This window comes from Antechinus flavipes, chromosome 2 (assembly GCF_016432865.1).
Source record: "Antechinus flavipes isolate AdamAnt ecotype Samford, QLD, Australia chromosome 2, AdamAnt_v2, whole genome shotgun sequence".
In the NCBI taxonomy this organism is placed as follows: domain Eukaryota; kingdom Metazoa; phylum Chordata; class Mammalia; order Dasyuromorphia; family Dasyuridae; genus Antechinus; species Antechinus flavipes.
The window spans coordinates 319492302-319503856 of NC_067399.1; the positions used below are offsets into that span (position 1 = coordinate 319492302).

At 35.8% G+C, this 11555-nt stretch overlaps 1 protein-coding gene across 3 annotated transcripts in view; it reads right to left on the reverse strand.

The window, feature by feature from the left end:
- The window catches only part of LIN52 (lin-52 DREAM MuvB core complex component), a 133986-nt gene extending 122437 nt beyond the window's left edge, over nucleotides 1-11549 (reverse strand). For all 3 annotated transcript variants that reach the window (XM_051977637.1, XM_051977635.1, XM_051977636.1), the window contains exons 1-5: nucleotides 11144-11549; nucleotides 6361-6435; nucleotides 5870-5907; nucleotides 3340-3406; nucleotides 473-556 (exon numbers count right to left, since the gene is read on the reverse strand). In XM_051977637.1, the coding sequence (XP_051833597.1) occupies nucleotides 473-556; nucleotides 3340-3406; nucleotides 5870-5907; nucleotides 6361-6435; nucleotides 11144-11174 (295 nt within the window). In that variant the 5' untranslated portion in view covers nucleotides 11175-11549. The remainder of the gene's footprint in view (nucleotides 1-472; nucleotides 557-3339; nucleotides 3407-5869; nucleotides 5908-6360; nucleotides 6436-11143) is intronic.
- Nucleotides 11550-11555: the final 6 nt, after the last annotated feature.

Below are 11555 nucleotides of genomic sequence, written 5' to 3' on the forward strand. Positions count from 1 at the left end.
TGATGAAGGAAATGTTAACCAATGTAGATTAAACTAAAAAGCATGTCCTGTATAGTTTTCTTCTCCCAGAGAGCCAGTTGTTGAACATTTATCAGCACTAGCAATCTTTCCCTCTTATTTACAAAGTGTGAATTTTCTAAAATTCCTTTTCCAATTTTATAATAGTAGAAGAAAGAAGTATAATGAAATAGAAAACACCCAAACATAAAATGCATACTATCCAATAAGATGTTTTCACTTATATGGCAAGGAAAGATCATTCCGAAGTCTTATACTATCACCACTAGACTCAGCAATCTAATGTGCTGATTCCCAATAGAAAGATTTCTCACATTTTGTCTTATTTCTAATGTACTCACCATTCTAATTTTTAATAAAAATATTTCTTAATTATAAAAAAGAGAACTCTTCAAAGAATTATTACATTTCTCACACAATAGATAGCAAGAACAACTATGGCCTGGGTACTTACACTCATCCAACCCCAGTTGATAGGCTAGATTCTGCAGCCCACGTACTTTCTCCATCAGGTTAGCTGTGGTGAGACTGCCCAACTCTGAAAACAGAATAAGTGTGAATTTAATATTGTTTTGATTTCCCAAAGTCTTTATGAGTAAGGAATCTGTTAATTTTAAAACATACTTGGTTAAGTACATCCACTTGAAAGAGAGGTAAGTCAGTATATAAATAGTCTTACATTATTAACATGTTCTACACTTGCATTTTCTATCCTCTGAATAGTGTAAAAGTTATTTTGCTATTTCTACCTTCAGTTCATCTTGGAAAATGAATATAATTAATTTTTTTTTTACATTTTATAAAACAAATTATTACAGGTATATGTCTCTATTACTTAAAAAAAAAAAACCACCCCTCATTTTGTTGGTATTGGTATTTCCTTCACTGAAAGATGGTCACATTTAGTAGACAAAATGCTAGAATTGTCTCCCCGATATACAACTGTCTGGTGGTAAGCCTCTTCTAGCTTAGCCGTGTTGGTCTTCTGACAACAGTCTGCTGCAAGGCACACAGACAAAGTTTTTCTAGCTCTAAGACTTGTCACGTCTTGCACTGCACTAGTGAGAACAAGTGTTCCTATTATACACTGAGAAACCATTGCTATCAGCCTTTGGAAAAAGTACATAAGCTAGCTAATTAATCAGCAATGCCAAGGCATCCCAAATAAAGTTCCCAATTTTTCTAAGTTAGATATAGTGGATAGAGTGCCAGACTTTGAACGAGGGAGACTTGACTTCAAATTCCAGAATCACAGATTTTGAGAATGGTAACGGGCCTCAATAACCATTTTAGATCAACCCATATCCTAAAGGAATCCCCATCAAAATATACCCAAATGGCAGTAACAGCACTTGTTTGAAAGCCTTCAAGAAGGGGAAACCTGGTACCTCTCCAAATTGGCCTAGCTTAAATTGTGAGGTTTTTCTTGGCATCTGACCTAAACTGGCTTCTTTGCAACTTGCACCAATTGCTCCTGCCTGGCTCTGCCATCTGGAGCAAAATCAGCCTGACCCCTTCTTTTTATGAAAGACCTTTAAATAGCTGCTTCTAAATTCAGTTATTTCAGGTGTGTCTGGCTCTCTATGACTCCTTTTGGGGTTTTCTTGGCAAAGATATTGGAGTAGTTTTCCATTTCCTTCTCCAGCTCATCTTACAAATGAGGAAACTGAGACAATCAGGGTTAAGTGATTTGCTCATGGTCACACAGCTAGTGAGTGTTATAGAGACCAGCATTTGGACTCTGGTTTTCCTGACTGCAGGCTCAGCACTCTACTGTGCCTCCTGGCTGCCCTACCGAAAATATCCTGAGTCTTCTCTTTTCCAGGCTAAATAAAGATCTTATGATAGCATGAACTCAGGCTCTTCAGCAGCCTAAATGCCCTCATTTAGGTATTCCACAGTTTGTCAATATCCTTTTTAAGTCATGTGGCCCAGAACACAAAACTCCAGATAAAAGTGTGAATAAGATGGTTTATTACTACTTCATTCTTGGAAACCTTACTGGAGCCGCCGCCATCACCACCACCACCATCATCATCATCACAGCAAAAATAGGTGCTTTAAGGTTTACAAAATGCTGAAAATATTATCTCATTTGACATGAGCTTTTGCTATATATCATACTACTGAGCTTGCAATTCACTAAACTGCCCAGATTTTTTCAGAACAATTACTATCTACCCATGCCACCCAATCTTACACTTGGGAAGTTGATTTTTTGTATCCGACTGCAAGACTTTACATTCATTTCCCCAAAAAATTTTGTCATAATTGACTTTAGGCAAATCCTCTAAGGCTGTCAAAATCCTTTGGATACATGCTTTGGCATTTACCACTTTAGCTTATTTCTCCAACCCAGTTTATTGTTATCTGCAAATTTGATGAGCATCACATTTATACCAATATCCAAAGCAATGACAAAAATGCTTACCAGCCCAGCAAGCACAGATCTCCCTTATTCTACTTATCTTAGATCTTCTCTGATTATGATTTTTTTTGTTATTTTTATTGTAAACTTCATTCTCTTCAGCATTCCATAAGATCTCACATCTTTCCTCACTTTTCTGAAATCTGCTTTCCCAAAATCTAAGACATATGCCCAGAGTTTTCCTCTATCACAATTTTTAAGAAGTAGTGATCATTTGTCATCTTAGGTTATTAGGTTTGAGTCCAAGTCTACTGCTCTTTCCATTATGCTAAATAAAATTGTAGTGTCTATTCCCTTAAAAAAGTTTAATTCTTAAAAAGCAGACTTATCTTAATCTCAATCAAGTTCATATTTTAATTTTAATCTAATTTCTTGACAAGCATGGAATGTTTATTGACAAAAGAATCACCAAGGAGAAGGCATGAATAATAAAAAGATTTGCCTCATTTAAAATTTTCTAACTGAAATTGGCGCTAAAATTTTGATTAATCAATCAAAAAATATGTATTGACCATCTATGTGCAAGGCTTGGAAAGGGTTACAAAATGTAAAATACAAAACATTAGTTCCTGCATTCAAAACACTCACAATTTAATTTTCTAACAACTGAGCACATATAAAAAGTGCTAAATGAATAACAAAGAAAATAAGTTTAAGGGAAGCAGAAATCACTTCCATTTAAGTTGGGTCTTAAGATTTAAATTAAAAAAGGGAGCACATTTTGAGCAAAGGAAACACAGAATGGGCAAAAATTCAGAGAAAGGAAAGCATAAACTGTATTCAAAGGATTAGTCTAAGGATTCATATAGTGGGGAATAAGCGTAGAAAGACAAGGTGGGGCCACATTATCGAGGGTCTTGACTTAAAGTCCATGGATTATCATCATTTCTTACCTTTCAGCATATCAATATCATCATGTTCTAATTCAGCCATCCATTTGGGTGGAGAGCTAGTGATGGGCTATCAGAAAATAAGAATATATAGATTAAGATTAAGATTAAGGGCTCACAGACAACATAAATAGATCCTATTCTTTGACAAGAAAATAATTGTGGCTTATATACTAAATAAGTATGAACTAAATTAAAGCTGGGAATAAATGAAATTGTTAGCAAAACTAAAGACAAAGATTGAAAAGCTATCTTTTGCTTGGATAAGAACACCTACCATACAAAATGAGACTGTTCATCTTTAAATCAGCTTCTTTAGGGGTAATAATCAGTTTAAGGATAAATTATTGTGGAACAGGTTGAACTAGCAGTAAGAGAGTCCTGCTCCAGTTAAGTCTACTCAGCAAAAAAATCAACTCTCACCCTGAGTTCTATGAAAAGCTCAGCAAATGTTATTTTTTAACAGAGTTAAAGATTTTTTTAAAATCCATCAAAATCAGAGAATCCTTAACTTTTAGGAGAACAGGAAATACTGAATAATCATCAACTTGTAATTCACAACTTTAGAAAAAATTCACAACTGTCTATGGAAAAAATGAGTATTTCAGTTAACTTTTTTCATTTTGCATGAGATATGAAAGAATATCTATTATTTACCTTCAGCATTTTTATCATTAGTTTAGAAATAAACACTCCAGATAAATATCTCAACAATAATGTAATACAGATAATAAAACCACCTAAGCTAATCATTTTATATGCATGAAAATAGTAGGAGGCCAAAACTCAATTACCACTGCAGTAGATACAAATTATAATAATCTAAATAAATTAATTAACTCAAATATGGTCTTATGCCAAGTATCCATAGCCACTATCTGTATATGACATAAAGTAGACATACATCATGTATGACTCTCACCAATGGTCACTCTCAAATCAAAGGGTCTCTCATACAATCCTCAAGTCATAAGTGTAAAAACAAGCCTCAACTCAAAGCTTCCTCAAATCTCTTATTTGGCTGTAAAGAGAAGCAAAATCTGGCTTCCCAATAGCCCTACTTGAACTCTAAAGAATGGCATTAACAGATGAATTTCCTTTTTAAGGCCTTATGTTGCTTTGCTGAGAAGAAAAAAAGATAAGTAGCTACTATACTAAAATGCCCTCAAGAATGGAATGTTAAAATCCCAGTGCAGCACATAAATATTTCAAAAGTCTTTTCACAATCACAGTTGGGACAAAAAAGAACAAAAATAAAGAAACAGCAAACAATCTCCCCTCCAAACCTGTTCTGACATTAGCAGAGATAAAATACCTTATCTAAGATATAATGTGTTGACCAATGTATTTTCCCTTACTTCAATGAGTAGGACTGAAACAGAAAGTACTGTTCGTTTGTTTTTCTATTGGTCTGTGTGAGCTAATACTAAAAGTACCTTTTTTTTGCCATCAGATAAGAGAATTAAAAGGGAGAAAAAAGAACTCCCAAAGAATAATATCTTTTCAAGGCAGGATATACCAAAACAGAGACATAAAATCTTCACTATACCAACCCAAAGCCAATACACAAATCACCTTCAAAATAAGGGATGGAAAAGAAGTGGGGGGGAAAACTTACTTGATTTTCTAACTCCAGTCTTGGCTCAGTCTTATTCCAATATTACTTCCCTTGCTTAAGCCTCTCAGGATTAAGTGTCAGAACTAAGATGACATCCACTTTTACAAGATAATCTTATTAATAAGAAATCTTAAGAAATGTCTTTAAAAACAGAAGGGTTTGGGAGATAGCCTTCCTTTTTCCAACATATGAATCTTATCACTCTAAGTAATTTTGAGATTCTATGTCCAAAGAATAAAAGGAATCATCAGTGAGAACCTATTATATTTATGGAATCATAGATGTAGAATTGAACAGTACCATCAAGTTATCTAGGACAATCTCCTTGGCCCACAGCCAAAAAGGTAAAGCATCAGTCAGAAACCTAGGCTTCTGATTCCCAAAACAGTTTTATTTTCAATGTACCATAAAGCACTATAACAGAAAGGAACCACTGAAGAAATTTAGGTATTTTGACTTCTTTACAGGATACATTATTTCCATTAGTTTATATTCTTATAGCTAAGAAAAGATGGGATTTGGACTTGTAATTTTAATTAATGAGGGGAAATTTTCTCTAATGCTGGCTGGTACTTTCTCTGAAATTTGTTTTCTTAGAGAACTGCTCAAGACACTGAAAGTAAATAACTTTCCCAAGGTCACACTACTGGGCTACAAAGTCTATATTAAGAGAAATGACTTGAATCTAGGCCTTCCTGGCTTCAAGGTCAGCTCTCTATCTCATGCTAACTTCGAGAGCAAAAAGATTTTCCAATATCTACACTACACATCATTTGGAAGGTAATGAAGTTATAAGGAGTTAAAATCAAGTACATATAAACACATTATACAAACAAATACTATACAAATAAGTCTTACAAATTCTGAAACAAACTATTATATGGAAAAATTTCTACTACCAAAGACCTCACTTACACTTTTGAAGGATGCTGCAAATTCAGCAACACCTGGCACTGAAAAAAAAGAGAAAGATCATTATAATTCCATACTACATAGCAGTACCTTTTAACTTAAAACACAATGTTTCAGTCCAAATTAGCTACAATTTCAAAACTAAGTGCCAAAAAAAAAATTATTTTCAGATATTTTCTTCCCCTCTCTGTATGCATTTCTAAGTAGATGTGAATATACACATGTATATACACGTGTATACACATTATGCCAAGTATACATGTGTATATGCATAGATATACATACATGCTCTATGCATGTGTGTGTATGGTCTGTGTACATACACAATAGATATAGATATGCTCTAAGATTATCTAGTCCAACACCCTCCCCCCCATTTTACAAATAAGAAAAGTAAGGCTCAAAAAGTTAAGTGAGCTTGTTTTCAAAGCCTCCCTCAAATGACAATAATCCTTCAAGTATCACATATGATGAAAAAGAAACACATAACTTACATTGTTCAGGCCAGAGGTCTGGTGAGGCTCGATCAAGTTTTTCAAAACTCAGCAAAGATGCTTCCAGGTCAGTCCCTAAAATAACACGCCCAGACATAAACAGACATTAGCCACAACATCTGTGCTATTTTATTTCAAGAAAGAGACTGTATCAGGGTACTGGACCTCCATAGCTAAGAATAATGGTTTGGACCAAATTGAGATAGTACAACCTGAATTCCTTCAACTTCCTTTGCAAATAAAACCACATTACAATTTAACACTAAATGTGTAAACTGTTTTCAAGTAAGACAGTAAACAATATTTTTTTTCCATTAGTTTTGAAAAACAGATAGAGTGAACACTATAAAAAGACCCCAAAGAATATGGTTGTTGGATGGTTTAGAAAAAGACATAATTTAATTAGAGACTAATGAACTAACTTCGGGATGAAACATAATTAATTTAGCCTTAAAACTTGAAAGGCATTGCCCAATAGAAAAGTGGTCAAAGGATACGAAGAGTTTTCAAGAGAATTGAAAACAGTCAATGAGCATCTTTTAAATTATTTTAAATCATCATTGAGAGAAATGCAAGGAAATGATTACATTTCAAGAGGTTATGGGAACAATAACTGGCACAGTAATACACCCTTTAGAGAGCTTTAAATATGTCTAACCCTTCTGGAAAGCAATTTGGAATCATGCTAAAATGATGAAAATGTCCATACCCTTATGAGATTATACCACTAAAACATATATTTCAAAAAAGTCAAACACAGAAAGGTCTAACATACACCAAAAAGTAACTTTATAGCACCACTTTTTCTGGGAGCAATGAGCCAGAAACAAAGTGGATATTTATCAAGCCAGGAAAGGTTAAACAAATTATGGTATATGTAAAGGACAATTAGTGTCCTTGAAAAACAAGTAGGAAAAATCCATAAGCATGGAAAGGCACACTAGCACCAATGTGAAGTGAACAAAGCTCAACCAAAAAGCAAACTATGTAAATATTATAACAATGGAAAGAGAAAGAAAGAAATGAAACAAAACAAAAGAAATGGGGCACAGAGTACTACAACCAAGCTTGGCCTCCGATAAAACCTTCACTGCTGAGGTATGGGACTAGAGAGGTGACAGATACTGTCATAGTTATATTGTTAATGTCTTTTTTTCCTCTTTTGTTATTTTTTAATGTTTGTTAGAAGAAATGGCTCTCTGGGGAGGGTAAGGGGGGAGGGAAGCACATTCAAAAATAAATGATATAAAAAACAATTACCAACTTTTTTTTCTTTTTAATTAAGGCAGAGAAGTTTTAAGAACTGAAAAAATGGAAGGCAGCTAGATGGCACAGTCTGGCCTTAGACACTAAAAACACTTCTTAGCTGCATGACACTAGGCAAATCACTTAACCCCAATTGTCTACCTAAAAAGAAAAATAAGAACTGAAGGATGGGATTCTCTAACCAGAAAGCTGAATTAAGTGAATGAAATTAATCGAACTTTTAAAGTCAAAACTACAAATTTAGTGAACACAGATGTTAGAATTTCATTTTTTGGATAACCCATACAGGGATTTGACAAAAAAAAAAAAAAAAAAATACAGGGAAAAACAAAACTTAACATAACAGAATTAAGAACATCAACATTTATGGCAGAAAATTCAGATTAAAATCCAAAATTAAATGAGGTTAAAAAGGAATAAGAATTTGAGCAAACATCAAAGTAAAGAATAAATTTTCAAATCTAAGTATTTATATGGTTCCTGAGTTCCTGTTCCATATCTCTACCATCACCACCTGAATGCATTATAAGCATCTCAAATCCACTATTTCCAAAACAGAACTCATTATCTTTTCATTCAAACCCCCAACCTCCTGATTTCCGATTTCTGTCAAAATACCACCACTCTTCTAGGAACCCAGAATCATCCTCAACCATAACCTCAGAGTTAGCCTCATCTCTTCATATTCAGTCACATTCAACCAGTTTTCTTGTGAATTCTACCTCCTTAGCCAGTCTCCCAGTACAATGGATAGTGTGCCAGATCTTGAGTCAGGCAGGAAAATTCATCTTAATGAGTTCAAATCTAACATCAAACACTTCACAGCTTGTAAGACCCTGGGCATCATTTACTCCTGTTTGCTTCAATTACCTCATCTGTAAAGTGAATTGGAGAGAAAAATGGCAAACCATTCCAGTATCTTTGCCAAGAAATTCCCAAATAGGGAAGTCAATCATAATTGAATGTCAAAAATAAAAGCCTCTTTCATACCCATTCCGTTTTTTCTTCACATAATAATTACCCTTATCATAATTTGCCAGGACTACTGCAACAGTTTCCCAATTTGTCTCCCTATCTTCTATTTCTCTCCTCTCTAATCGATCTTCCATAATGCTGACCAATTTATATTCCTAAAATATCAATCTAACTAAATCATGGTTCCACATTTGCCCTTAAGATAAAGATCAAACACCTCTGTTCAGTATTTTACAACTTGTCCTACTTGCTATGTCTCATAAATATTTTATCTTCTGTTTTTGTACTTTTACGTAGTCTATACCTCTTATGCCTATTATTTTCTCTCTTCACCTCTGCTCCTGGGAATTCCTAGCTCCCTTCAAGACTCAAAAAGCCAAGGAAATAGTCAAGTGATCATACTTGTGAATATGAATGGGAGGGAAAAAACAGAAGCATACAGCAGAATAGATTAGAAATATAAATACATTAATACATTGTTTACAAGAGACATTTAACAGAACAGTACACATAGAGTTAATATAAAGGGTTGAAGCAGAATCTATTATGCTGCATATGCAAGGAAAAAGGTAGGACTATCAATCTCATGATCTCAGACAAAGCAAAAACATAATCAGACTTAACTGAAAAAGGTAATCAGGGAAACTACATTTTGCTAAAAGGTACTATACAAAATGAAGTAATATCAAACTACATGGGCAATTGAGAGCCAAATTCATAAAAACAAAAGCCATCTACCAAGCAGTTTTCAGAAAAAGAAAAGCTATCAAGTCACATGAAAAATGTCCTAAATCATTATTAGTTAGAGAAATGCAAATTAAAAGAACTCTGAGGTATCACTTCATACCTATCAGATTGGCTTACCTAACAGAAAAGGAAAATGACAAATGGAGGAAATGTGGAAAATTGACGACATTAATACACTGTGGATGAAGCTGTGAATTAGCCAAACTATTCTGGAGAACAATATGGGAGTCTACCCAAAGAGCTATATAAAACTGTACACTCTTTGACCCAGTATTATTACTAGTAGGTTTGTAACCCAAAGAGATCAAAGAAAAAGTCAGAAGGCTTCTAGACACAAAAATATTTATTGCAAAGTTTTGGGAGAGGTTTTTTGTGGTAGCAAAGAATTGGAAATTGAGGGAATGCCCATTAATTAAGGAATAGTTTACTAAGTTGTGGTATGACTGTGATGGATTACTATTGTACTATAAGAAATGACTAGGAAGATAGTTTCATAAAAACTAGAAGACATCTATGAACTGAAGTAGAATGAGAACATTGTACACAGGAACAACAATATTGTAATGATGTTCGTCAGCAAAAGACATAGCTATCTTGATCAAGACATGATCCAAGGCAATCTTAAGGAATCAAGATGAAAAATGCTATCTACCTCCAGAATAGATAAATTCTGAGTACAAACTGAAATATAATATTTTTCACTTTATTTTTCTTGGGTTTGGGAGACATGGCTAATGTTTTCCTTGGAAATGTTTTCTTGTCTTCTCAATTGGAGGGAAAGATCTAGAGAAAGAGAATTTATAACTCCAATTAAAAAAAAAAAAGAATGCTTAAAAATAACTTTTTAAAAGATTTCAAGAGATCCTTCCTAATTATCTCTCTCCTCACAAGTAGTATATATTTATTTCTGCATATATCCTGTATTTATCTGTGAATATGTTGTTTGTGATAGTTATTATACTATGTAAATTCCAGAATTCCTAGATATTCCCATGACCTACTATCCAGAACTTCCCCTCTATCATGTACATAGAATCACTGCTGTAAAGTAAGAGACCTTGGAGATTAATCATACCCGAGAGATATAAATTTTAATTATATCAAAAATGTGGGGGTAGAGGGAGAAGAGCAATTATGTGGGGGAGGGGGAGGGGGAAGTTCTTATAAAAGCAATTTCCATTCTCGTAGAGATGGAGTGCAAGGTCTCCACAGCTTCTCCTTTCTCCAGTTTAATTAATCAACTCCTGCCAAGGCAACCGGAATCCAACTGAAGACTTTTAGGGATATTGCATTTTTCCTACGGTAACAATCAACCACTGGTTCTTAAACCATATTAGAGATCATCGGTTGGGAGAAAAAATAAATACAGCCCCGGCCCTTCCTTTCCCCGCCTCCCACCTCCCTACCCCACCTCCTCAACCAAGCTTCTCTCTTTCTGATCCCTAGCACACTAACTCCGTCCTCCCCAAGCCAATGAGGAGGACCATCCCCAGAGTCCGAAAGGACGAACTTCCCCTGCCCCTTCGCGCTCTCCTCTCCTTCCCCAGGAATGTCTTCGTGATCCGGCCCCTACTGCCCCGGTACCGCGGCTACTCCCTCCTAGCCAGCTCCAAAACCACCGCGGTGGGGCCCCCGGAGAGGTGGAAGCAGGGAAGGAGTCGGGATAGCGGGAATTAAGAGGGATGAGAATGGGCTCTGAAGAGTGAAAAAAGAAGCCCGAGGTTGATAAGAAAAGGAGGTTCCCGGGAGAAGAGAAAAAAGCTGGAAAACCGTGGGGCTCCTAGCCGGCTCCTACCGTCCGTGGGAGACGCCATCTTCCGACCCATGTCACGTGATAAAACTAACAGTCGGCGGGAAAGTGAGGCGCAGCAAGCTCCGCCCCTGGAGCCTATCCCGTCCCCGCCCCATCTTCCTTTCCCCAATCAATGCAGCCTATTTTCTAGCACCGCCCATTCTTTTCCCTCCCACCTGTTTCCCTTTCACCCCTTAGTCACACCCCTTGACTTCTGCAGACCCGGGCCCAAATTCCCAGTTCTTGTTTACGTTCCGCCTCCCGGGAGGCGGAGCCTAGCTTTTCCCCTTGGCCAATCCAAACTCCGTACGAGGAGGCGTCTTCTCTTGCTGGAGACCCGAAAACAAGGGGGCGTCTTCCCAGCCTCGGCCAATCGAAGTAGCGGTGAGAGACTGGAGCCTAAGAAGAGCCGAAT